General features: G+C 52.8%; 1 protein-coding gene across 1 annotated transcript; it reads right to left on the reverse strand.

Annotated features, from left to right (window-relative positions):
• Window positions 1–25,132, reverse strand: ANXA5 (annexin A5). Its single transcript, XM_087816223.1, has 13 exons — window positions 25,081–25,132; window positions 24,908–24,950; window positions 16,993–17,077; window positions 15,608–15,702; window positions 14,019–14,132; window positions 12,488–12,578; window positions 8,844–8,923; window positions 8,402–8,458; window positions 4,553–4,646; window positions 3,574–3,669; window positions 1,977–2,035; window positions 1,634–1,756; window positions 1–518 (listed from the first exon to the last, which is right to left on the reverse strand). The coding sequence occupies exons 2-13, from the start codon at window positions 24,914–24,916 to the stop codon at window positions 456–458; spliced, it is 966 nt and encodes a 321-aa protein (XP_087672349.1). The 5' UTR covers window positions 24,917–24,950; window positions 25,081–25,132; the 3' UTR covers window positions 1–455.
• Between the last annotated feature and the right edge of the window lie 2,371 nt (window positions 25,133–27,503).

Raw genomic sequence — 27,503 nt, forward strand, 5'->3', positions numbered from 1 at the left:
TAGGGGAAGGAAAAGTTTATTTTTCGTTAATCTTTTGAAGGCAGCCACCAGAATTTCTCAGGTAACATAGTGGCCTACGAGGTTAATGAGGCGCCCGGGTGTTCACAACTTCACGGCTAAGCTTCCAGTTTAGGTAATACGGTTATCACTGTACATCAGGCAAGCGCTGAAACGGCTAAGAGCGGTCGGACCTCTTAAGGCAAAGAACATAGTGACGCAGGCTTTAGTCTCAGTAACTAACATAGGTGGACTTGGGGACTACAACAGTCAGAGAGACAGACGGGAGGGGAAGAGCGGAAAGAGGCCGGCGACCTGCTCCCACGAGCCGAGCCGGCCTCCGGCATCCAGGGGGTGAGGCGGGGTGTCGGCTCCGGCCAGCACTGTGCAGTGAGCGGTGCTGAGGAAGGCGGCGGCGGTGGTGGGCAGGGGACGGGGGTCCTTCATCTGGGGGTACTTCAGTCATCTTCGCCTCCACAGAGCAGCAGGAGGGCTTTCTTATAGTCCCCGGATGTATCGCCCTGAAACCGGAAAGTTCTCTGTTACCTCCACGACTCACAGAAGCCACAGGAAACAAAAAGTGAGAAATAGCCAGCAAGACATTTTACTGATGTGACTTTTCTCCCAAGTGGGTGATCTCTCTGGGACTGTCACCGCAGGAACGCTCTGCGGGCTTTCCTGCCGAGATAACTGCTAACTTCCAGGTCTAAGAGGGAGAAGCGTGGCCTCCCCTCTCGGGCCACAGAGAACAGGGGCGTTCTCACGGCCGCGCTCAAATCCAGCAGCTTTCTGGGCAGACTCTAGGTGTGCAGCACACGCACACGTCTGCTGAGGGCGAGGCAGGGACTGCCCGGCTGCCACGGCTTCACCTTCACGACGGAAGGGCAGCCTCTGCTTGGCTCGTGCACAGATGTGTGTGACGAACTGACGCTTCAAGTTACGCGAGCACGTTCGCCACACCGCACACAGGACGTCAAAAGCTGGCTCGGCTGGGATGCTATTTTGCTCCAAGCCCGAGCTCCCCTCCATCGAGTAGGAGAGGCGGTGGGGGAGCCGGGAGAGGGAGAGAGAAAGGGGGGGAGGAAGAGGGAAAGGGGGAGAGGGAGAGGGAGAGAGAGAAGAGAGAGAAAAAAGCCAAAAGGCCTTAAGCCAAATTTAATTATAAGCCACCGTGTCCCATGCTGTTACAAAGACAAAAACTGTAGTGATCCCTAAGCTCCTGCTATGACCTGGTCGGTTCTTTCCTGAACTATGAACCGGAGACAAGGTGATAACAGGTAATCAAGAAAAGGAAGCCGGGCCTGAAAGACAGGAGGAATGATAAGGAGAGAAAGAACAAACACACTGTTGTCATGAGCCAGGGCCGGGGCCGCTGAGTCACCGGTCGCCGCTCCTAAATAAACAGGCTTCCAGGCTCACTGGGAGCCCGGGCCTCACCAGGAGGCGATCTTCCACCTGGGAACCACCGTCGGACTCCAGGACACCGAGTGCCTGGCTTTCCCGCACAGCTCTCCGCGTTCTGCTGGTTTTAAACTTAACCCCAGGACCGGTCCGCCCGGCCTGCAGCCACATCTTGCCTGCGCCATGGTGGGCTGCTGGGGGTTTCTGAACGAAACATAGAGAAAGGTTCCGTTACCTTAACCATGGAATAGAGAGAGGTGGCAAAGTTCTTCCTGAACTCCTTCCTAATGTTGAGCAGGTCGACCTCGCTCCTGGAGACGATGACTCTGATGAGGGTATGGTCGTCGGTCCCAGCGCCCTGCGAAAAAGGACAGACGGGCACGTGTTTACAGACACCCATCAGCATCGCGCTCCCGAGCTGGGTGAATCGATAAAGTAAAACAAGTCCACAGGAGTTGACTTGTTTTAGGAGAGAAAGACATCCCACAGTCCACCATCTAAAACATCATTGCACTTGGAGAAAGACAGTAACTAGAGAGATACACGGATTAGGTAAGAGACCCGAGGTGGGCACTTGCCTTCATGGCGTAGTAGAGGGTTTCCGCAAGGTAGGCCGGGATACTTCGAATGCATTTCACTGGGAAAGTAAGTAAAACACGTCAGAGGCCATTCTGATATGAAAGGACTAAGTAATTAAAAATCACAGACTGCCTCAGGCTTATGGGTCTACTTCTACACGAGGCTACAGACCGGCTCGCCGTGAGCCGAGCGCATCCCCTCGCCGCGAGTGTTTCACAGACACGGCCGGAGCCTCCCTCGGGTCCCCAGCTGTGCGCGGCAGGGCTGCAGGACCGGCAGGGCGCGGTCTCCGAGGCCACGCTGTCCTGGAGCGCCTTCTCCTCTGGCAGTTTTGGTAGCTTTGGTTGTTATGTCACAACCTTCTTCATCCCCGAGGAATTATACAAACACCCTGGAAGTCTCATTCCAAGATAGTCAAGCCAGTAACACAGGTGACTGACTACTCCTGGCCTGCGACAGCCCCTGGACTGTCCCCTGTAACCGTGACCTAAGTATTCCCTCTGCATTCTGTACCATCCACGCTGCACACAGAGCGGCACGAGACACCCATTTCAGTAGAAACACCCAGGTAAACTGATGCAGCAAGGACACCTTCCCTGAACAGGGACCTGTCAATTCCATCTCCTGTGAGGGCTGCTAGGACCTCAGTCTGCTGAGCTTCAGGAACTATGGCATGAAAATTCCTTACGATACGAAAATAATCCTTCGATGGAGAAAGGGCGTTGGGAAGGGGGGTAAACTCTCTTTTCCAATGCTTTAAAAAAAAAACAGCCACCAGTGACTGCAAATGCTATCATTTTTATGTGTTCTAATCACAAAGAGATGTCTAAGAGTTTTCTATTAAATCCGTTAACCACGGACTGAAATGGAAGGCTGCGGTTAGGCTGGTTCATGCGGGTCCTAGCTTCTCCTCCAGAAGACAGACAGGGGGCACAAAAACAGGAGCACAACACCAAATACTCGGAACAGACAGCAGACACGTCCACTCCAAACCTTACGAAAGCTGGGGCCACTGGGCACTCACCCACTAGACCTTCCCTGGATTTGGAGAGTGTACGATACTACAATAAACTGCACCAACTCGGTTCTCCAATTTTTCCAGATTATTCTGAACATGTAGCTAAAACAAAATTCCAAATTATTTCATCTGAAAACAGCCATCGTCGCATCTCCCAATATATCAAAGATACTTTTCCTAAGTTAGATGCCAGTTTCTCAGCCTGCCTCAGAGCTGTGAGGACGGTGCTGAAAAGAAAATTAATGTTCCACAGGCATCAGAAATAACCCTTTCAGGCCTGAGATAATGCCCACATTTTGCGTTCATGATGAAACAGTAATACTTTTAACGGAGCTTCAAAGTGACCTTTAAACAATTCTCTGCATTTCCATAGCATTAGATGAACTCACCAGATAATCATATATTTCCAACATCAAAAGATACATTAAGTTGGAAATTTAGGAGTTTGTGTCACCCAAATATCACAAGTTCTTCTTCTTATAAAGAAACAGGTAGTTATTTTCAGACACAGCTTGAACTGAATAAGCTACTTAAGCTTTTAATACCATAAATGTCATATACGTTGTACAATTACCTACCGACAGCAAGGAGCAGTTGCTCCAAGTTACCAGAAGTCTCTCGGTCAATGGTTTCCTCGATTTGAAATCCTGATATAGTCATGTATTTGTCAAACACTGGAGAACAGAAAAATGATTTAATTACATAAGGATCACTCTTCCCAGAGAGAAGATATTTACTCTCACCAGGTACTGTCCTTCCAAACACAAATCTCCTCCTTTTCCTTCCTGACAGAGGCCTTACTTTGTCCAGAGCCTCAATGTGCCAAGCCCTAAAAAACTGATTAAAAATGCTTTGTTCCCTGATTTCCAAGCCCTTCCTTACCAGTTATAACCAATGGGACCTAGAGATAAATCTCCTGGAAGGGATTCTAAGGGATATTTCTCTTTCCTTACTAAAAGTCATAGATATGATTAGCTTACACCTTTCTTTGCTTCCTGCTGTGAAAATGGTTGATATGTTTGGAGCAACAGCAGCCATCGTGTGACAATGAGATACCAAGCATAAGAAAGTAAACCAAAACGCTAAGGACAGTGGAGCAGAAAAACAGAAAGGGCCCAGGTCTTGCCAAATTAGCCAAGGAATCCTACTACAGAAAGCCCAGTTTTTAAAGCCACTATTAATAGGGTTTTCTGTCACCTGCCACTGAACTCATTCCCGCCTGATACCACAAGTACTGATGAATTTCAGAGACGAGGTCTTGGTTACCACTGTTAGAAGAAATGCTTGTAGGGAGCCACAGCTCAGTGACTTGTGACTCAGAGTGACAATCTAGAGCCCACCTCTCCCTCTCAGAGCGACAGGTGGACAGAGGGTTTCTAGTTTTGAAAAAGCTACAACAGCAGCAAAGAGAATTATGAGATTCCTCAAGGTCACCAAAAAGAAGAAATACGAAAGCGAACCCATTCTGGAAGTGCCTGTTATGCAGCAGGTGTGCTGGCCTCTGCACTTCCAAAATTAAACGAAGTATCTGTATCACGCTTTTTTTTTTTCACTCACCCCTTCGCAAATGAGACACACTTCGCGTTCCCAAGATGGTGATGAACTTCTCTTCGTCTGTCCCCCATTTAAGCTCTCCAGCCTGAAACAGCGTCTGTGAAGATTTCAACCTCGGTGAATAAACCGTTCCTTCCTCTCGTTTCCAGGTCCTTAATTGCACCTGGGTTTTACTCCCTGAATATATATATATGTTTATAAATATGTTTTTATTGATTTCAGAGGAAGGGAGAGGGAGAGAGATAGAAACACCAGTGATGAGAGAGAGTCATTGATTGGCTGCTTCATTCACGCCCCCTACGCGGGATCGAGCCCGCAGCCCGGGCATGTGCCCTGACTGTGATCAAACCGTGACCTCCTGGTTCGTAGATCGATGCTCAACCCCTGGGCCACTCCCTGAATATGAATTCAGCTGATTCATCATCTGATACTTTTTGACTCTCACATTTCCTACTCCAAAACCCGGTGGAGCTGTGTCTGGAGCTACTGAGGAGTCGGCCACTGAACTGCCATCTGTCAAAGCTTAACGCACAGCCCAGGCGCCAGGGAAACGGCGCCCGCGTCTGCCGTGACTTCGGTCTTTCCGGGGCACTGGTGGGGTTGGCAGAGAGTTTTGAGCACCCGGGTACTCACAGGCTGGGAGGGAACGAACCAGGAGCTGAGGCATCTGCTTTTGTTTTCTTGCTCTGTGTTCAGTAACACCTGATAGAAAGTCACCTCCTGTTTTTCCCTCCACAGCCGAAACTTAAGCAGAGCTAGCTACAAAACGCTCTCACATTTCTGAAAGACCACAATGAATTTTTTAAAGGCTGCCGGTAGAGCCCAGGGGCGGCCTCTCTAGCAGGCACCGACGTGTACTGGCTGGATAGTTCGAGTTCCACATGTACTTTTTACCCACGGAAAGAATGTTTACTTTCTAGTATCCATAAAACTACTGAAAACATGAAATCACGTACAAACAGCGTCATTAAATCGGAGCCCACTCATTGAGAGGCGGGTAATTTCTTAAAACCCAGAGAAGCAATCTTTAAAACGCCTACACTGCCCTTTCAGTTATTCATTTCAAGGTAAGTGCACCTGTTAGGCCAAGACAAAGGCAATTTGCTGAGACTTTGACTGGGAGCCGCCCCTCCCCCACAGCGGAAACCAAACGGACAGGCAGTGACCAAGCGCCGTGGCCCCGCTGTGCTCAAGAAGACAGGCTGTAGCAGCATTGATCCATTATTTCCAGAGAATGAAACGAATGAGTCACCTTTACACTCGATTCTGAAATTATCTTAATGATAAAAATAAAGACTCTCGACCCCGGTCACGTGACCATGCGCTTCACAGCTGGAGAGTCCCCATGGAGTCAGCACGTCACAGCTACAGACGCCTCCCAGCAGTGAAGTGAACATTGCCACAAATACCATCGCCGTGAATTTGCGTTGTCTGCATATAGAGAAGGTGCACACAGTCACCCCGGGGGCGTCCTGCACACCATCGCTGGTCCCGGAGAGACTCCCTTCTCACCCACTGGCCCGCACCCTAAGACTTTTCTTGAGCAGGGAGAGCAGAGAAGCTGGATGTATACCACAATCGTATGGAATAACTGCTGAAATGGCTATTTTAACCACTGCCTCCTGATTTTCTTGGAACTGTGTTTGGGATCAATATCGATCTGAAAGCCACTGCTCAGGAATCACACACAATAATGTTGACAGGACCTTCGTGGAAGCAAACACCCTGAGCAGTCTCGTCTCGTCTCGTCTCGTCTCGTCTCGTCTCGTCTCGTCTCGTCTCGTCCCGTCCCGTCCCGGGAGGGCCCTCTCTGCTCCCAGCAGCGGCCCGTATCCGAGGAGCTGTCTGGATGAAGGACCCTCCCCTCCCTCATCATGGTGGGGGGGCTTTGCGTTGAGCCCAAGCACAGTCTGATAACCTCTGGTTCAGTGCAAAGGTCACAGGCCTCCAAGTCAAAAGAGGCCTGGTCCCCCGTCTGCGGGTCTTAGATGAGGCACTCAACGTCTCCTTGAGCCTCAGTGTCCTCACCTGCAGAGCAGGAAGAGTGTTTCTACAGGGTCGGCAGTGGAGGCTCTACCGCTTGCATAATGCACACACTGAACAGAGGCAGGCAGGTTCCCTCCGCCTCCCCGAGGCCAGCTTCTCCCCAGGGAGGGCACAGGCCAGGCTGTGGCAGGGGAGGAGGTGAGCTCAGGTGACACGTCACACAGTAAAAAGTGAAGTGGGCTCTCTCAGCACATGTGATTCCCGGGGGAGGACTCACTGAGGCTTATCAAGCCCTGAAGTAGCAGGAATGCCTCAGGGCTGGTATCAGCAAGGAAAAAATGTCACAAGCTTATGAAAGGGCCCTTCAGCTCCCGGCTTCCTCTCCAAGAAGAAATGTTAAACTCCCGAGAGTGAAACAGTCCACTGCCCTCGCCTCAAGAAACAAATGGGGGTTCCTTTCTATAAAGCTGGAAGGATCACTGCTGTCAGTTATCAGAAACTGATAAAGACACTCTTTAAAAGCAAAGGTGAATGGCAGGGTCGCCCGTCCTGCTGCTCCCACGCACTGAGCGGGGAGGGAAGGTCCGGATGCTATTCTATTCAGGGGACACTTCCTGAGGCAGATTAAGATGTACAGGGTTCTGGATGGTCACACCCTCTGCATGACAGGTAAGTGCCACCTGTACGGCCTCAGGACTCAGTGTGGTTCTAGGACCTGCATGGACATCACCCAAGGGCTTGTGACAAGTGCAGGATGCCAGGCCCACCCAGACCCGTGGGAACCTGCAGCGGAGGGCGGACCCCAGGTGAGGAGTCTGAGCCGCGCAGACAGAGGCTCCGAGGAGGGAAACCACTGGAAGCGAGGTGAAGATCCGCAGCCTCACACAGCACAGTCACCTTGCTTCCCATAACCCTGCTCAGGCAGAGGAAGGGACAGAGAGAAGCTAACTCGAGGACACACAGACTGTCCTCCAGGGGAAGAGAGAGAGGACGGCATCCCACAGCCGTGACGACATCAACGCGCCCCCAGAACAACAACGCTCCTCTCTGCTCTGAGCCAAGTCGGCGGCGCACACATCCCGCGGCTGTTCCACGGAAACAGTCCACGGGAGGAGCGGACGCGGCTCCTCCTGCTTCGATGGCGCAGGGCGAACAGCCTGATTGCGTATTTATTTCATCAACTGAAACACGAGACCAGAGACAGAACTACCGTCTACGGTTCTAAGAGCCCGAGTAATTCCCTTGTTACCAATTTCCTGCTCTCAAGCCTCGTGTTTCAACTTTGTTGACACTCATCTCCTACGTTTGATTACGGGGTAAACCACGCTGGGGTGACAGTGGGGTCTGAACACCACGGGAGCGCCACGTTTCCCTGGGGAGTCCCTGAAAACCAGGCAGCGACCCAGCGAAACAGCCCACTCGGAACTCCATCGAAGGGGGGGAGACGTCCCCCGCCTGCAGTCACCTGCGGCCCACCGTATACTAAATATCGTTTATCACTAAAATTCTTTCTTCTTTACCCTCCGCTGCCCAGAGACCTACTGCCTCCTCGGCGGCGGGATCCATAACCTCGAGGTTGTTTTGTTTTTGTCAAATTCTCCGTTTGGTGAATGTTCCATAATCCCAGAAAAACAGCCTAATCTAGGTGGAACTCAGTATTTGTAATTTATTTGACTTCATTTCAGCTTTGGGATGAAAGATGTTGTTGGCCACATCAGAATGAAAGGAATGCACTCGCTACATAGGCCTTGTGCTCTGCAAGACCCTACAGATGCCATAACTACATGCCACTGAGACTGGTCATGAGCACGGACTCTCTTCATTTATATGTCATGCCACAGCCCTCACGGACTCGGTCCCGCTCACCTGAGCGTCCTGTTCAACCTGCGCCTCATCAATCCCGGCGTCTGGGTCTCGATTAGCCTGTGAGAGAGAGTATGTCACATTACTGAACTACAGGGGCACCTCCGAGCGAAGGAGAAACGGACACACCAAGCTTTCTTTCCTTAGGAATAATGCACTTTTACTGAGATCATATCAGCCCTGCAATATTTCACATGGTCACACAGCCCTGTCCAACCTCTTAATTTTAGATTCTATGATGAAAAGAGGACAGTGATACCCAAAAAACTGAGTTAGCTATGAGTTAGCTATTACGAGTTCCGGTCAGATCTTCCGACACACACACACACACACACACCCCCGCACAGGCAGAATTGAGCAAGCACCAGAAGTAACTGAAGGCATTTTAAGTAGCCTGGCTTAACTAGATTTTTTTAATCAGCTGTAAACAGCGTCCGCCCAGTACCTGGAGAAGAACCACCAGCATCCTCTGGTAGAACCCGGAGGTGTCCCCGACCACATCGTCTTCCAGGCTCGAGCCATACTCTGCAACAGAACAGCGTCAGGCTCATTTACAGCTGCTTTCAACTGGAAGGAGACCCCTGCCCCTTCATCAAGCGGAAGAGACTCAGAGGGAGCAGCATCTGCTCAGCTAAGTGCTCTCTGCCCTGCCCTGAGCGCCGTCGAGGCCGAGGCTCAGAGCGAGCGGCTGCGTGAACACAGACGGGTTGCCCAGAAGCACTCAGTTCAAGCCTGAGTCCGCCTCAGCCGCTCGGAAGTGCGCTGGGCCGACGTGGCTCCGAGTCGGCAGACACGCGGCCCCGGAGGCCTCCGAACAGTCGGCCGAGTGCTCCGCTCGGCCTGCCTGCCTCCAGGCGGTTCACGTGGTTCGTCTCCAGTCTGCCATCCTCTAAACCAGCGGTCTGCAACCCTTTTCATCTCTCCGCACACGCAAACTAACATAAACTAATTACAAATATTCTGAGGCACACCAGAAAACATTTATTTTTTGCCGGTCTGACAAAAAAAAAAAAAAAAGGTATGATTTTGATTCACGCACACTCCTGACAGGTAGTCTCATGTTGGCTGTTACCTTTTTTTATTATTTTAATCCTCACCAGAGGATATTGTTTCCATTGCTTTTCAGAGAGTGGAAGGGAGAGAAACATCGACGTGAGAGAGACACATCGACCGGTTGCCTCGGCGCCGGGGACCGGGCCTGCAACCGCAGTACATGCCCTTGACCGAATCGAACCCGAGACCCTTCAGTCCACGGGCCGACGCTCTAGCTACGGAGCCACGCTGGTCAGGGCAGCTGTTATCACTTTTTTTATTTGACCATCTAAGGGAAAAGCGGTCAGGGCCCCCGACTAAATAGTCAGGTGCTGCATGTTTTAAAAATTCCTGCGGCACACAGTTGAAAATCGCTGCTCTGACAGTCTGAGTTTTCTTCCTTCGGGCACAGCCGTTCCTCCCGCTAACACGATACTTCTCCTCTGAAGCAAATAAAGCTGACTGAGGACAGCAGTGAGTTTCCAATGTGCCCCTTCCCACCACAGCCTGCGGCTGTTCAACGAGAGGCCGTGGGCGGGGAGGGGGGCCACCGGAGCCACCGGAGCCACAGGAGCCACGGCCCTCTCACTAGCTCCTGGAAGCCCCCACTGGAGGGAGGAGGTCCGATCCAAGGCGCTTAAATATTTCAGCGTTATGTGAAAGCAGACAAAGTTTAAAAGCCTGAAACTTCTATTTAAAAAGGTCCAAAGAGGGTTATATGTTTATTTCAATCAGTGACCCAAATACAGAACCTTGAAGGAATCTTTCATTCCTTCCTCTACTCCAGCACCTATCTATAACGAACCATCAAAACCATCAAATCCTTTCACAGACGATTCCCCGTCTGAGTTAGTCCCTCGAACCTGCCACCCACCGAGATGGGTCACAACTGCCTCGCTTACCGCCCCCCACCCGCACACACGGCCACCTGGCCAGCCTCCTGACGCAGACCTCCCTCCGCCCCGACCCCTCAACACTCGGCGCCCACTCGGGAACCGCCGTGCCTCTGAATCAAGTCCAAACCTCTAGCCCAGCTGTGCGAATCCTGCTCTGAGGGACTCCCCGCACCTCCGCAGTTTACCTCCGCACGGTCCTGCTCTGTTCCTTCACTACGGCAGCCCGGTCTCCGTGACACTGCAGACAGCGGGTGACCAAGAACGCCTTCGTTCCTCCCCTGCCCGAGCCCACCTGGCCTCGGAACCCTGCTCAGCGCCCTGCACCTCGAAGGCTCTCCCAACATCCAGAGCCACGATGGCCTCTCTTCTCTGAACTCTTGCATTAAATACTTTTGATATTTGACGTCAGTTTGAATTCTACTATCCTGTTCTAACTGCCGTTTTCCTAAGTCGAGTCGCCCCTCAGTGGGCTGCAAACGCCCTGAGGACGGGACCCATGCTGGGTGTGTCTTCTCTGTCATTCGTGGCAGCCCGCACACAGCCAGACCCGGTGCCCCGCCCGGCGGCGTGGCTCAGCAGGGCATCACGCGCAGTCGATGCCCTCGTGGCACCCGTCTGTCACTGTCCGCACACAGGCTCGCTCCTCAGTGTCAGAAGGAGACACCTGGCTGTGACATCAAATACAGCTCACAGGCGGCCCCAGGCAGCTGAGATGCACGCACCACTTCCGTCTGCCTCATGGCTGGGGCCTACCCGGCTATAAAAAGAGCAGGAAAGAAAGACCAGCACTTGGAAAGGCAGCTGGTTAGTTGCTGTAAATTCCACACTGTTCCGACTCGCTGGGTTACAATGGCATTTCTAAGATGAACAAACAAACGCCGAGAGAGGGACCCGTGTTCCTTGGCTCAGGCACCGGGAGCAGAGGCCTGTTGACAGCGGACAGTCCCGATGGTCTGGTCGCCCTCCGCCAGGCGGGAAAGGGTCTGTTACAGGAAATCTCACGGGAAAAGAACTCCCGGCTACCTTTACTTTTTATTTAATTTTCCTGGTTCCCTTCTCAGAACGTGCCTCAGACTGGAAGACAGGTTTTTTCCACTTTAAAGTAAGGCACACCATAGACAGGCCCAGGCGCAGAGCCTCTGAACACGGCCGTTGGCGAAACGGCAGCACCGCCTCAAACACTCTCAGCAACTCTCACCTGACAAGGTCTCTTCTCACTTTAGATAATTCTCTACTTTGCTAACATAAAACTGAATTTTTATAGGAAAGAAACACCACTTACATTCTAAAGTGAACATAGAAGGAGGACCTGCCTGCATATCCATACGCTAGCGGCAAATTCTATTTAAAAGGAAACCCCATCTTCATCTGAAGCTCCTTATAAACACCAAAATAGTTACCCGCTAATAACTAAAACGGTTATGGGTAAGGTAAAAGGTGGTCTTTCCCTTGCTCAAGGAGTAAAGCTACCTGAATTGTAGCTCATTTATTCCCTCACCCATTCACCCGGCAGTCACACGTGGCCTGCCTCCCGTGACCACGGGCCTGCATCACCCATTCGCCCGGCAGTCACGCCTCCCGTGACCACGGGCCTGCATCACCCATTCGCCCGGCAGTCACGCCTCCCGTGACCACGGGCCTGCATCACCCATTCGCCCGGCAGTCACGCCTCCCGTGACCACGGGCCTGCATCACCCATTCGCCCGGCAGTCACGCCTCCCGTGACCACGGACCTGCATCACCCATTCGCCCGGCAGTCACGCCTCCCGTGACCACGGACCTGCATCACCCATTCGCCCGGCAGTCACGCCTCCCGTGACCACGGACCTGCATCACCCATTCGCCCGGCAGTCACGCCTCCCGTGACCACGGGCCTGCATGACCCATTCGCCCGGCAGTCACGCCTCCCGTGACCACGGACCTGCATCACCCATTCACCCGGCAGTCACACCATGGCCTGCGTCCTGTGACCATGGACCTGCATCACCCATTCACCCGGCAGTCACACCATGGCCTGCGTCCCGTGACCATGGGCCTGCATCACCCATTTACCTGGCAGTCACGCCATGGCCTGCGTCCCGTGACCATGGACCTGCATTCGCTCTAGAGAAATGAAGGAGGGACAGTGGAGACAGCGAGAAATGTAGTTCGAAACCAGTACCTTCTTCATAGACACTCTTTATGGCCGTCAGTTCTTTAGGGGTCCTGGACGCAATAATTTCCGTGAGGACTTTTTCATTCGTCCCAGCTCCCTGTGTGGAGGTTCATTTTTAATAGAAAAAAAACATGTCAACAAGATTAAAAAGGAAATGATTTTCCTAAACCAGTCATCACCCGAAGTGCACAATCATATAAAGAGGATCCAATGTAACAGTCACTCCTGTGTATGTGGGTGCCATTAGTTACAGAAATAAGAAACTTCAAATTAATTCTCTTTCCAGAGACAATTCTATTCCTTTTTGTCTAATGAAAAACAACGTTCATTGTATGTAAGTGCGCAAACAGAGAGGTTACAGGTCTTATCAGAGGAGCACTGATCCTTAAGCCACGTGTATCTGGAACGGAGCCCTGCCCCGAACTCGGTTCTCTCGAGGCCCAGGGAGGGCCTGAGCAGAGGCGCCGGCAAGGCCAGCGTCGTAGGAACTGAACCAGTCAAGGGAACTGGGACCTGCTTTCTGGACTTTTGAAAAATAATTTTGATCAGGTTTCCTTTTTCTGATTATAAAAGTCGTATCGACGCTGATAAATTAGAAGATACAAGCAATGATACAGCCGAGCTTAATTTTAAAAGATAGTCTATTTCAGCATTTCTTCTCTTCATATTTCTGTTTCTTTACCAAAAACCAGGCACTCGGGGGACCTAGGTCTATGCTCTGGCAGAATTTCAGCTGCTGCCAACCTTCAGAAGCTGCCCACAAAGACACCTCGGCCCCAGTGACCTCAGATTGTGTTGGTTCCCAAAGAACCACGTGGGACAATGAGGAGCGTAGCTGAGGAAGGCTCCCAACCTGACAACCCCCCTCCCTCCTCCCTCCACAAAGAGCCCCTGAGCTGCGCTATCTCTTCGTTGTTTAATCTGTTTTCTTTCCTCTTCAAACTCTAAACCGCTTAGGAGCGAACAGTTTCCTGTCCCACAAGCCCAAACGCAGGTCTCGGTGGGTCAGGTTTATGCCACATTCCCAGCACCAGTCAGGGAAACAGCGACGGATCTGCCACAGTGTCTGCTACAATGAAACCGTAACTAGTTCACCGGCTACCTCCAGGAGAGGGTGTACGGGCCCCTCTTTGACATGAAAGTTCTCTGAAGCTTTATTTTTTTAACCTATAACAATTAATGATATTATTGTTCCCCCACCAGCCAACTTTCTATTTTAAACGATAAAATATCTAACCTGTAACACGTATAAGACACATCTCAAAATGAGGAAACAGGCATAAAAATAAGATAGAAAAGGCCATAAACAATTTTAAAATTTAAATAGCCACTAGAATTGCCTTAACTATACAAAAAGAATTCAATGGCACCCTCGTCATTTTCTCCCTCCTTTCCTCCTCATTGCCTCCCACGGTTTTGTTTTCCAAGAAACCCTCACAGAAATAATTCAAATATTTTCAATATAAAAAAAGATGACACGATCACCAACACAAAGCCGCTCTACTGGGGAGCGCGAGCCGCCGCCGGCCGCCTTTACCTTGAGAGCGTGCTTCAGCTCGTAGGCGTCGTAGAGCCAGGAGGGCTTCATCAGCGCCACGATCAGCTTCTCAAACTTCCCGGTCAGCTCCGACTTCAGGTCGTCCAGAAGGTCCTGACTCGCGGGGAATACAAATGTGTTAGCCAGGCACAGATTTTAAGGAGGGTCTTCTTTTTTTTATGTATCTTTATTGATTTCAGAGAGAGGAAGGGAGAGGGAGAGAGAGAGAGAGAAACATCAATGATGAGAGTCATTGACCGGCTGCCTCCTGCACGCCCCCTACTGGGGGGATCGAGCCCGCAACCCGGGCATGTGCCCTGACCGGTAATCGAACCCGGATCTCCTGGGTCACCCGTGGCTGGGCTAAGGAGGTTCTTCTTAAACATGAATGACAGCCTCTGCTCTAAGGAACTGTCCTAACAGAAGGGCGGGAGCACCGGGGCGCTCTGAGTGAGGTGCCTGGCGCTGACCTAACCGTGAGGCAAAGCAAAGTCACTGCGTGTCAAGGTCGGTGGCTGTTCTTAAGAGATGTTTTTCCTACTTCGAGTTTAAAAAAAAAATGAATACTTTAAAAGGACACTAAAAATTCTATTTTAAAAACACAATTTTGAGAAACACATATACCTTAAAAAAAATCCCCCTCCAGCCCCAAAAAATCAGAAATGTATTTGACATAGGATAAAATCTGGCCCATCCCCCCTGGACATTTTTTCTTTTCTCTCAGTGTCACGGGGAATGCTCACTCTGTGCTCGGCCTGTGGGGCTGCAGCACCCTGGGGACCGGTGCCCAGGACTGTGAGAGGAGAGCACAGTGCCGCCCCCTCCCGTCTGAGCCCCACCGCCCCCCACAACGAGAAGCTGGGTTTCAAGTATCTGCTTTGTTTTGCTCTGCGTCTGTTTCCGAACCAAAGGGTGAATGAAAATTTTCAGAATAATAAAATGACATCTAAGTTTTCCACGTAGGCACTCATTCATTTTGTAACAAATTTAACTTTTAGTTTGAATTGTTAATCAAATAAGAGCACTGAAATCAATGAATTAAAAACTCATCTATTAAAATACCACTCTCCTGGCTGCTGTGGCTCAGGCACCGTCCTGTGCACAGAAAGGTTGCTGGTTCGACTCCCAGTCAGGGCACATGCCCGGGTTGTGGGCTCGATCTGACTCTCTCCCCCTCCTCTCTCTTCCTCTCTTTTCAAAAATCAATAAACTATTCTTTAAAAAGAGAAAAAGCACCACTCCAAAAGGAACCAAGACTGTGTCACAACAAAATGCATTGTGATCCGGGCCCACAGCTAGGAAACGGACGCTGGAGCCACCCTGGAGGGAGGCGCAGAACAGGGGCAGTAATCGGTGGGCCGTCCATCTCAGCCCCTCGGCCGCCTCACTCAAGGACAGGCAATCACGTGAGGACAAGCGGGTGAGCACTGTATACCGAGCGCTGCTATTTAAGCAACGGGGGCTGGGGGGGGGGGGTAGGAAAGTCAGAGCCATTGAATACATGATGTTTGCCAAAGGATATTAGATTTCAAACTCCTCCAAAAACAGGCAGCTGCCCGCAGTCTACCCTGGGACGGGGGTGGTCTTACCCGGCCAAACAGCGTTTTGAAGGCGGCCACAATTTCCTGGCGCTGAGCATTACTCCGGGATGTCAGCAGGGTCAGGATGCTCTCCTCGTCGGTGCCTGCGATGGAGGTTCGCCACTCACATCTGGGCCCACACGCCCACTCTCCCCACCTCTGTAACCAGTGCCCTCAACTCCTTACCTCATAAAACACGTCGTACTATGCAACTGATTAAACTAGAAAATTTACAACATATCCCCTGTTCTACTGCCAATAGATTCTACCCCTTTCCTGCTGCTCTGGCAAGCAGGTGGGAAAACACTCCACTTTTTAAAACCTTAGTGCAGCAGGTTTCCTCGCAGCAGACATTTGCTCAAATAATGGCCATTCAAAAGGCACAAAGCGTTGGGCTTCACAGGAGACTGAGAGAGAACAAAGATGTAGACCCTGGTTTTAAGTGACAGACAATTAGGGTAAAAAAAATACAGAAACACACAAATGGCAGAATGTGACAAGGGCCTAGGTGCCCAGGGGAGGTCCATGTTAAGTGGGTTCAGAGGAGGTTCTCTGGTGACAGGAGGTGGAAGGGGGTTTGGGGAAAGCTTCACAGAGAAGGTGGCACCCAAACAGTCTTAAGGACAGTGAAGAAGGACAGGCTTTAATTAGAATGAGAGAAAAGTTCAGCGGGAGGAAAACACGGGACTTTGGCGAACAGCAGATAACAGAGCATGGCTGCTCAGAGGCCGGGGCGTGGGAGGAGTGGGACAGGATGGGCTGGGATACCAGGGAGGCCTCACCAGGCCAGAAGCCCGCCGCTGACCCTGCTCCACTGGGAACCCTCCCAGGAGGGACAGCCACGTCTGGGAAAGGTGGGTCCCACACATGGGCTCTGATGGGAAACACCTGGTGCAAGGGCCTGGGGTCAGGACACCTGGTGCAGGGGCCTGGGGTCAGGAACACCCGGCGCAGGGGGCATGGGGTCAGGACACTCAGTGCAGGGGCCTGGGGTCAGGGAACAGGACATGCGGAGGTCTTTGGGAACAGAGGTTTCTAGGTGGCTGGAAAGGAGGCTGGGACAGAGGAGACGGGCACATGATGTAAGAGGTATGACGTGGGTATGGCCTGGGCATAGACAGTGAGGAGCTGCAGAGGGCCGGCTCTCAGGAAAGCCCACTTCTCTAGCCTGTCACCTGCCACAGGTAAAGCTGACGGCTGCCAAACCTGCGGCTGCTCAGTTCCAGACACTGAACACCGTGGGTGGCCAGCCATATCATTTTATCTCAATGTACCTTTCTCTTTCTCTACAGATTAAAATATTCTAAAATTAATCTTACTGTGAATCAAGGACTTTCTGTTTGGAAAAACAACTGTCCCATTTTTTTTTTAGAACACAAAGGAGGCTGCATTACCCAGGCCCTTCATGGCCTTCCGAAGAGTTTCAGCATCAGCCCGCTCGTCAAAGCCGGGGAAGTCGGTCACAGTGCCTCGGAGAACCTGAGGGGGAAAAGGGACATTACTCACAGTGTGACTAACAAATACAGCAGAGCAAATACATAAACAGTAACCACCGGTCTATCACCTCCCGTCCGTAAGTGAGTTCACCACTGGACAAGCTGTGTCACCCTGTTTGAAAGGGGCCACTGACAGTGCGGATCAGCAGGACCAATTCAGTGCACGATCAACGGGGGGACCGCCTGCAGGACCTGCAGGACCTCAGTGGGAGGTGGGCTCCCAGGGCCTCTTCCCTTGGGCGTGGCCCTGAGATGCAGCCCCTACACCTCCGGGCTCACTTCCTCTCACTTCCCCTCGGGCCTCCTTCCCAGGAGGTCCCTCGCCCCCTGGATCCAGGCGCACACTGAGCCCGAATTCAAGCTTGAGGCCTACCCGGGCGCTCAGCTCTAAGCCGTGCTCTCATCACACCACTCCGCATCCAGCCCTATTTCTGTTTACTTATTAGGGATTTAGGATAACCTGGCAACGCCTGAAAAGACATTTGGAGATTCACGTGCCAGAAGACGGTAATCTCTGAATTTAGAACTTCACAAAGGTACATTGGAAGAGACTCTTCATAAGGTTCCTGCTACCCATCCTTTAATCATATCTACAGTACTTACCATGTCCACGAGTTCTCAAGCTTATCATATCATTAGATCTTTGGCATAAGACAGCTTTACTAACACTGAGTCATACATTTATCTTACGACAAAGGGAGGCTCCCAGCATTCACTTTTACCAATAAACGTTTTCAAAGTCCCTCAAAACTCCTGTTAAGGTTCCATCTGAAATGGAGAGACAGCTCGGAGGGGGAGGGGAGGGGGAGGGGGGAGGGGAGGGGGAGGGAGGGGAGGGGGAGGGAGGGGGAGGGAGGGGAGGGGAGGGGAGGGGGAGGGGGGAGGGGGAGGGGGAGGGGAGGGGAGGGGAAGGGAGGGAGGGGAGGGGAAGGGAGGGAGGGGAGGGGAAGGGAGGGAGGGGAGGGGAGGGAGGGGAGGGGGAGGGAGGGAGGGAGGGAGGGAGGGGGGGAGGGAGGGAGGGAGGGGGAGGGAGGGAGGGGGGAGGGAGGGAAAGGGAGGGGAGGGGAGGGAGGGGAGGGGGAGGGGAGGGGGAGGGGGAGGGGGAGGGGGAGGGGGGAGGGGAGGGGGAGGGAGGGAGGGAGGGAGAGAGGGGAGGGGGAGGGGAGGGAGGGAGAGAGGGGAGGGGGAGGGGAGGGAGGGGAGGGGGGAGGAAGGGAGGGGAGGGGAAGGGAGGGGAGGGGAGGGGAGAACGCCCACCAGGTTTGCATCATACCTGTCTGACTAGGAACCCACGGAAGTACAGTCACCTATGAGGAAAAAATCCTCTCCCACCCTGGCCCCCAACTGCTGCATTTGCCAACCATATCCTACCACTAACCAAACAAAAAAAAAATGAGAGAGAGAGAGAGAGAGAGAGGGAGAGAGAGAGAGAAAGGGCGTGCACGCATGCCCCACGGGAAAGAACTGCCACAGGACACAGCGCCTCCGAAGGTCAGCCCAGTGGGCCTCTCTCTATCATGACACTGAATTACGCCTCCTGAAAAAGGACCTTTTGGCGGCTGCTCCAAGCCCTCCTGTGGCGAGGTGAGGTCAGTCCCCAGTCCTCAGCTGCAGCAGGAGTCCTGCTGAGTCGGCTGAGGGAGAACCCTCATTCCCCGGCCCCCGCCTCTGAGGGGTGAGCCTGTGGGCTGTGCTCAGCAGGAGCCCCCCACCCTGATGTGGCCTCTCAGCAAGTTTCCACCCACTGACCCACCCTGCTCACCGGCCGCACAGCCCCAGGGTCTGCTGTGCCCAGGCCTGAGCCTGGTCTCTCTCCTGCTGCAACAGCCCTGAGCACAGTCCCCTTCACCGCTTCAGCGAGTGTCAGAGTAACTTTTTCTTCTTGTTCGAGGAAAGAAGGACGATTCTTCCTTCCTCTGAACAAGTCACCATGAGAGACTCTCCAGGAAAACTTGGGGGTTGTGATCCTGAGGCCAAAGGCACACACTCCAAGAGGGAAGGGGTGTTGGCCCAGCCCGAGGGTCCACTGGGAGCAGCTCCCTGAGCTAAAGAAAAGGGTGTGGCCAACAAGGAAAGGGGAGGGGGGGCCTTGTTCCCCCTATCTCACTGGGGAAGTCATGAAACTAAGTCAAAGCTCTTCATCCGCCCCTGGGAAACGCAGCAGGGTGGGGCTCGTCTGCACTGCCACCCACTCGAAACAGCACAGAGGCGCAGACAGATCCCCTCCCGCGCTCTGCAGCTGAGCCACGCAAAGCTGGACGGCAGAATACTGGCGATTTCAGATGGTTCAACAAAGCTAAAAGGAGCAAGAGCTTGGGAGGTTGGAGAAGAACTGGCAGGAGGTGGGACAGTCCCGTCTCTCAGGCCAAAGTGCAGCCGCCCCCTTTTGAATGCCTGGCCGTGCCAGGAACTGCACTCACCACGAGGGAAAGGTCGTGATCCGCACAGCCGAAAGAGGGTGACGGCCGTGTGGGGAAGGGGGGTGCGGTGGGCCCCACACAGAGGGTTCTCCGGGCCCTGTGAGCACACGGCGAGGGGCTGAGTCTGGAAGAGTGGGAGACATCGGAAAAACTTCCTAAAAAGGTCTTGACAGTTGCCTGTAATGTTGCCGGGCAGGTTCAGGAAAGCAGCGAAGTGTTGGGGGGTATCTCAGCAGCACAAAACATGGAAGAAAGCAACCATCTGGTGAGGGGTAAGTATTTCACCAACCAGAGGTCACTGGGGGCGCAGGGGGGCTGGGAAGCCCTGCAAAGAAATGCTGGCTTTGGCCTGTGCTCAGCCAAGCCCTCGGGGACACTGAGCCAGGAAGAGCGGTGTCCACTCCGCAGGGCCATCACCAGGGCAGTGGCGGGGACCGTAAAATGGACCATGCACAACACAGGAAGACTGTTTAAGAACTACCAGCATGAGAAGATGAGAGACCCTTAGGTCAGCAGCAGCTGAGGGAGAAGGGGACAGATGGACAGGGCTGGGCGGAAGAAAGCATCGAGGACAGTCCCTTGTTTGCAGGGGGACCAGGATGGCTGGTTTTGCCTTTTTCCAGAGCAGGCCTGTGAGGTATGGCATGTAGGTGGGAGCTGGAGCTGGGGGAGGAGCCCGTCACCAAGGACAGAAACAAGAAAAGGTGGGACGGAAACAAGAGCCAGAGGAGAAGGGACTGTCACCTGCAGTCAGGCGCCAGCCAACACCTGCCGATGACACAGGCACCACGCTCAGTCACACGGGTCATCTCAGCGAAACCCCCTCTTACCGGGGAAGAAACTCACTGGCTGGGAATGTTTGGCGAATCCCCCAAGTGACCAGCAAGCAAGTAGCTGAGCTGGGACTGTGGGGTCTCAACCTTGATGGTCTTAACCACAGGGCCTCCCAGAGACAAAAAGGAAACCCAAGAGGGCGAAGGCATGGACGCCGGAGGAGCCAGTGTTCTGGGGTGGGAAGGAAGGAGGGGCGCGTCCAGCACCAGAGGAAGTCAAGGAAGGGGTCGGACAAAGGGCCCCCGGGGTGGGTAACTGGGTCCTGGAGGCCGTCAGAGCCGGACTGAAGGACACAGCAGTGAACTGAGGGCAGAACATCTCTGAGAATCCCCATTTTACAAAAAAATGGTTTATTAAAACATGTCTTTAAAAATCACACTTCGGCCCTGGCCGGGTCGCTCAGTGATTAGAGCATCGTCCTGGTAAGTCAAGGGTGCAGGTTGGATCCCCAGTCAGGGCACATACAGGCAGCAACCAATGATTCAGGACTGAGCAGGAGAACAAATCGTCGTTTCTCTCCCTGTCTCCCCTCCTCTAAAATCAGTAAAAAAAATTAAAAAACACTTTACCCAGTTTATAGGCTATGGAGATGTTTGTTACAGAGAAGTTAAAAGCAGGAGCGAGGCGAGCGAGAGGAGACAACAGAGATCTGCCTTAAAAAGAAGAGGACTGTGACCCCTGAAAAGAGGGAAACGGGGTGAAAGATGGAAAAGTGTCCTCAGAATCTCAGCCACTAACATGAAGAAGGAATAACTGCTGGCTGCATTTCTGAGAGCTTTCTAGAAATGGGAAACTACAGCCCGGCCGGGCGTGGCTCAGCGGTTGAGCATCGACCTAGGATCCCAGGAGATTGGGGTTCCATTCCCGGTCAGGGCCATGCCCGGGTTGTGGGCGAGGCAGCCAATCGATGACTCTCTCATCATTGATGTTTCTCTCTCTCACCCCCTCCTTTCCTCTCTCTCAAATCAATAAAGATATATTTTAATAAAAAAATTTTTTTTTAAATGGGAAACTACATTCCTTAGGACCAGAGTCACCGTCCGCACTAACAAAGCCCCGGGGGACCAGACGTGAATCACAGATGTGAGTCAGAAGGCAGAGAAGGGACGTCCTGCCCAAACCCCGTCCCGCCCCCACAAAACGGCCACGCTGGGCAGTGTGACTTCATGTGACTCAGACCCAGGGCTTCCCCTCCTTCCTGTGGTTCCCTGTAGCCCGGAGTCACTCCCCCTCCCCCAGGTGAATGCCAACTGTGCCAGGTTACTGCCCCTCAGCCATCCTCAGCTCACCCGCAGTCACCCTGTCCCTGCCTCTCCAGGGAAATTATACCTGTCCTCAGACAATACCTGGCCAAAACATGTAATTCACTCTTTTAACTCTCACCTTCAAAATTATCCAGTCCTCTAGCTCTACCATTTTGTTGGCTTTTTTAGCTGGTTTGTTTGCTCTAAATGAAAAAGTTCTTTGCCTTCAAAGACCAGGTATGCCAAAATAAAGTGGGTAAAATTAAACCAAAAAGCACATGAAGGGTTGCTTTTCTATACACAGAATTTTACGGCACAGAAAGGCTGGGTCCAAAAAACACTTGAAGCAAAGAAAGGTCTTAAAAGCACTGATTTTTTAATTTTTTTTTAAATCAACTGATGTGTATGTAAAGTTTTAGAATGGTATAAAGATTATAGGAATAGAATTTATTTCAGAAATGGATCTATGATACAAAAATATTGTTATATTTCTACCATGTCAAACTTCTAAGTCACTCAAAGAAGAAATCCACCGACTGCCGCTTCTGACTGGCCAGCCACCCATGCAAGTCTCCCAGGGGGCATGAGATGATTGATAAGGGAATGAAGGGGCCAAATGCCAAGGAACTCCTCAGCGACACCACAAAGCGGCCACGCCCTTTTGGATCCAGTTCTTTCTAAGCATCCAAAACAAAGGCCCAGTCAAAGGACCTGGGACCGGAGTGAGACTAACCGGAAGCAGCACAGGCCACGGGTAAGCGATAACCCCGACCTGAGATCCAAGAGGGAATCCTTTGCTACAGAGAGATACGACCTCAGGTGAATGTCCTGAAAAGGTGCACCCAGACACAGGCAGCTCCTCTAGAACGAGCCTCGCCCCAACCTCACTCACTCACGTGGACCCCCTCGCCTGCACTGGGCCTTCAGAAGTTATCCCAGCGCAGGGATTTCGAACCAACCGCACATTTTTCTAATCCAACCTTCCTATCAGGGAGATAACTCTGATGTTTCTAATGAAATATGATGTAGCCTGATTTTGCCTTTATGATATGCCTGCTACCCTTGAATATATTTACTCTTTATAAACAACCTTTTATAAAGGAAGCTAAGTTCAGTGGGCCCCGATATAGTATTTTAGAGTTTCATAACCCTAAAGAAAATTACAGAGATAAAAGCCTTAAACTGAATGAAAACCATTCATCTATGAAATACAGCCAAATCTTGATTTTTCCAAACCAGGAGACATAATGTACTTCTAAGTACTTAAATAAGTTAGACTAGCTATGAAAAAAGTCGGCTCTAGCTAACCAGTGGTGAGATGTAAAACTCATGGGAGCAAGTCAGGAGGTCCCAATGTTAAATAAGAAGAGAAGACCACTGGTATGGAAGATAGTTCATAAACATGAAGAACTGCTGTGGAAGGCTACGTTTTAATTTTCCAATAAATAAGAGACATTGATTTTTTAATAGTAACACTTTAAATTGCCGACATGTGCACCTCAAAGACTCAGGCATCTGATCCCATGAGTCTACAGACCCCACAGAGTGAGGTCTCTGGTTCCCATACCCACAGGCCAACAAAAGGAAACCATGGAAACCGTTGGAAACCAAACACTGACGCTTCCCTCCAAGTGCACTGGAGTCCAAAGGAAATTTTAGACAATAAAAGTGCAATTCCACAATGGAAGCATAGACAACGAAAGTCCATCATGATATTAAACATTTTAACAAAATGTTTTACTTGAATGGCTTCCGAAGGTTAACTAATAACAAAGCCAGTGCAAATTCAACACTGTATCTTTAATAGCAGCTGTACTTTTATGAGTAACTTTTATGACAAACTGTGGCTTTGACTGAAAACAGTCCTGGTGTTATACTGTGATAGAAATCACATACGTAATATTATAATACAAACCACCATTCTCCCATGCCGTGCATTTATAAGGGCCCTTACACTACCTCCATTCTTTGAAGGCATTAATATCCACACCGTGCTCAGGGAAAAGCGTGCTCCCTGATGCTCGCCTGGGTCAAGTGTCTACATAATTAAAAGGAATTGATTGAAAAACTTCAGACATCGCTGGGTACACGTACAAGAGAGATTAAGAAACGGCCAAGTGATCAAAAGAATCATTCTGCGCAGCTCCATCGCTCACTCACCACGTATGAATCATCTCACAGGCACATCAAGACAGGAAAAGTAATTCTCAGGGAAGTTAATCCCGCATAAAAGTATCCTTTACATGGGGAAGAACCTAAACCAAAGTTTCCACTTGCAGTAACAAGAGAATTGGTTCTACTGTGATATTTCTTAAGTGCCAAAGAGGAAGTAAGAATGGAGCACTGTATAAATTTAATAGTTACCAACTCATCTTAACCTTCCCACTTTCTCTTGGAAAGGACTGCGATACCTAATCCACTTTTGACAAGTCAATCTGATAAGAAAGGAAGAGCTCTAAATGAGAAAGGGCGCTGTTTGAGTAGTTAAAACACTTGTTTAGAAAAGCGATCAGGAGGCCGCCGAGCCCCGTAGACGCGCCAGGTCTGCGAGGTCCGCGCTGGGCGGCGCCCTCGGGCGGCGGCGCTTTACCACCAAAGACCGTAGGGCCCGGTCCCGGTTTGAAGGCTGCCCTGCCCACCAACCACACCACGTCCTCCCCTGCATTTTCTGATACATGCTAAGGACATGAGAAAGCCAACGCTGTGCTCGGGCCGCCCGGTTCCGAACTAGTCCCACGGCAAAGTCAACCCAGAACCCGTTCCGCGAGTTCCTTACTTAAGAAAAGCAGCTCTTGGGTTTAATGCTTTGCATTGGGGAAAAAAAATAAATAAATCAGGGCCTACGATGAGCAGTTCCCTTTAGTAAAACCGGGTTGAGCAACCGGGAAGAGCTGCGCGAGAAGCGCTGCAGGGAATGGCCGACGCCCACCCAGGGTATTGAAATGCAGGAAACTCGGAGGGAAAAACGAAGGAAGTGAGGGAAAAAAAAAAAAAAGGCATTCGCCTCACATGACCGCGCCGGGCTGTTCCTGCTCTGGTTCTAATTTTAGCGACCGTCTGGGTCTGGGGAGGGCCCCTTCCCCGCGCCCCTCGCCGCGGGCGGAGCGCACCGCCGGCCACGTCAGCGGGCCGCGCGCGGGGCTGGAGCGGGGCCGGGGCGGGCGGGGCGGCCACGGGGCGCGGGGCCGGGCGCGGGGCCCCCGGCTGAGCCGCCTCACGCCTGAACTTTTGTGGCTTTCAGACGAATTCTGGAACTCCCTTGACGCCGCTGGCCAAGGGGACCAAGGGGGCGCCGCGCGGGGCGCACGGCCTTACCTGTGCCATGGCGACTGCTCGGGTCCGGAGACGGGACGCGGGCCTGCAAAACAAGGGACAGCGCTGGTTCCCGGGGCGGACCCCCTCCCCGCGGCGGGGACCGCTCCCCGCCGGCCTCCGCGCCCCCTTCGCCCCCTCCAGGGGGACCCTGCCCGGGCCCGGCGCGCACTCACCAGACAGAGAGACCAGGAGCCAGAGCCTCCGGGAGCTGCCGAGTGCGGGCGGCGCGGGGCAGGACGCGGATGCGGGCGGAGGGCTGGGGACCGCGGCTCCGGGCCAGCTCCAGGCAACGGAAACGCCCTGGCCCGGGCCCGCCCGCCGCGCCCCGCCCGGTCCCCGCCCGGTCCCCGCCCCCGGCTGCAGCGCGCCTGCGTGGGGCGCGGCCTGGTGGCCGGGGCGGGGCTGCGGCCGCGCGGGACCCAGAGGGGGCGCCGCTCCCCGGGGAGCGGGACGGGCGTGGGGGCCGCGCGGGCAGGGGGGGTGGGTGTCCTTTGGCTGGGTGTCCTCTGCGCCGGGACACCTTTGACCTTGGGACGGACAGCGTGAAGCCCCGCGGGCCGTTCCCCGCTGGCGTTTAAGTTACGGCCCTTTCTGGCTCGCGCGGCCCTTCGGTAGCTTCGGTGGGACTTTTCAAAACCTGCGCCCGGGGCCGGTGTCCTTTCCAGAGCCAGCTGAGCGCTGTAACGTAACTTAAATTCCATTTGACGCCCCGTATGAATTCCACACACATGTGGGTACAGGCGAGGGAGGGACTGTGGGTGCCGCGCGAGGCCCCCGCGCGAAGGGCAGAGCGGGGGGCTGCGCCCCGCAGGCCGGTGCGCGGGGGCGACCAGGGCGGGGTCCCCTGGCCGGGGGCAGAGCTCGCAGCCCGGGGCGCACGGGGTGTGCTGCGACAGGGCAGAGCTTGTGGCTGAGAGGCCAGAGGCTAGTTTGCTTTGGGGAAACACCAGCTGGGGTTTTGTCATCGCAGCTGGAGAGCTGCTGCGGCTCTTTGCAACTTCTCGTTTGCTTGGGCGAGCGAGCGCTGCGGGGTCAGGCCCTCGCCAGGGCGCAGCAGCGAGGGGGGCAGAGCCGAGAGCGCGGGGCGCGCGGCGCACCCCGCGCCAGGCCTCTCCTCGCCCAGCCCAGCCCCCCCCCCGTGTCCTGTTTCCACAGCGCCTAAGTCCCGCAGTGATCGGGGAGGTCACCCTGGGAGGTAGCCGGCATTCTGCCCGCTCCCGGCCCGGCCCCTGCCCTTTAGATTTAAGTGGTGGTCGTGCCCTTAGGGGACATGGGCCCAGATTTCTTTCAGAGCCGCGTCCTGCGCCAACGGTGCTGCATTTCAAGGAGGCGACTTAACCTGCCCCTCCTGAGGTCCCTGCGCCCACCAGAAATGAAACAGAGACTCCTCAGATTTTTAGCTGTAGGTGTCCTTCCACTGTTTTTATTCAAAACAATATTTGTGTTTATCCAGGAAAACACAGATCGGCTCCCCTAGCAGGAGGCTGGAACGCAGGCCTTGGGTAAATAGGGAGGTAAGAGGAATTCTGCGGCTCCTTCGGGCACCGCGCCTGAGCTGTGCGCAAAAGGCGGCCATGGAAACCCTCCGTCCACTTGTAGAACAAGCCTCCTGTCTGTCTGTTGCTGCAGCCCCGGCTCCAGCCCGGGCCCCACCTGGGCAGCGGCTCCCCGAGTGTTTTAAATGGAAGAGAGGTGGGCGAAGGCATCCACTGTGGTTGGTGTGCAGGTTTTATTTTTAACAACAGCTGCTATTAAGTGCAAACCACTGATACTCAGAATGTTGAGAAGACACCAGAGGCGTTGAAAGGAAACCTTGTACAGAGAGCGGTGCCAGGGAGCCGCTGTGCTCAGGCAGGGCTTCCTCTGGGTGGGTGAGGTTCGGCTCTGTGGTCTTAACCAGTATGCCACCTTGGACAGTGATTTGATTTTCCCTAATTCGGGCTGGTGGTGGGGACTAGAGGAGCTCACTTGTTTAATGCCCAGAAATAGCAGGAAGACTGGTTTCCATTTGTCATCCCTCTTTCTCCGTCCAAAAGCTCTCGCCACCAAACCCCACCCTCATCTTCCATGCTGATGATTCAGCCCCCACCCACCCCACCCCAGAACCAAAAAGCAGTCCCTGTGACCGAACTGCGCCAAGCTGCAGGCCTTAGGGGTCCCAGCCGGCTTCTCAGCTCACACACACACACACACACACCCCACACAGCCCACTCCACCCCAGGGCCAGCTTATGGTCCTCTGAGCACTGGTTCTTTTTTTGTTTTTTAATTTTTAAAAAAGTATTGATTTTAGAGAAGGGAATGAAAGGGGAGGGAAGGGAGAGAGAGAGACTTGCCGTTCCACTTATTTATGCATCACTGATCAATTCTTGTATGTGCCCTGACCGGGCATCCAACCCGTGACCTTGGTGTATCGAGAGGACACCAACCAACTGAGCTACCAGCCAGGGCTGAGCGTTGGTTCTTTACCTGGGTTTTTCTTCATTCACTCAACAACTTTATTGTGTCAGACCTTGTGATAGCCACTGAGGATACAAAAAAAAAAAAAAAATGTTACATAGAATCTGTCGGGTGAGAGCACCCAGTCTACAGATTCA

This window comes from Miniopterus natalensis, chromosome 4, assembly GCF_054644295.1.
Source record: "Miniopterus natalensis isolate mMinNat1 chromosome 4, mMinNat1.hap1, whole genome shotgun sequence".
In the NCBI taxonomy this organism is placed as follows: domain Eukaryota; kingdom Metazoa; phylum Chordata; class Mammalia; order Chiroptera; family Miniopteridae; genus Miniopterus; species Miniopterus natalensis.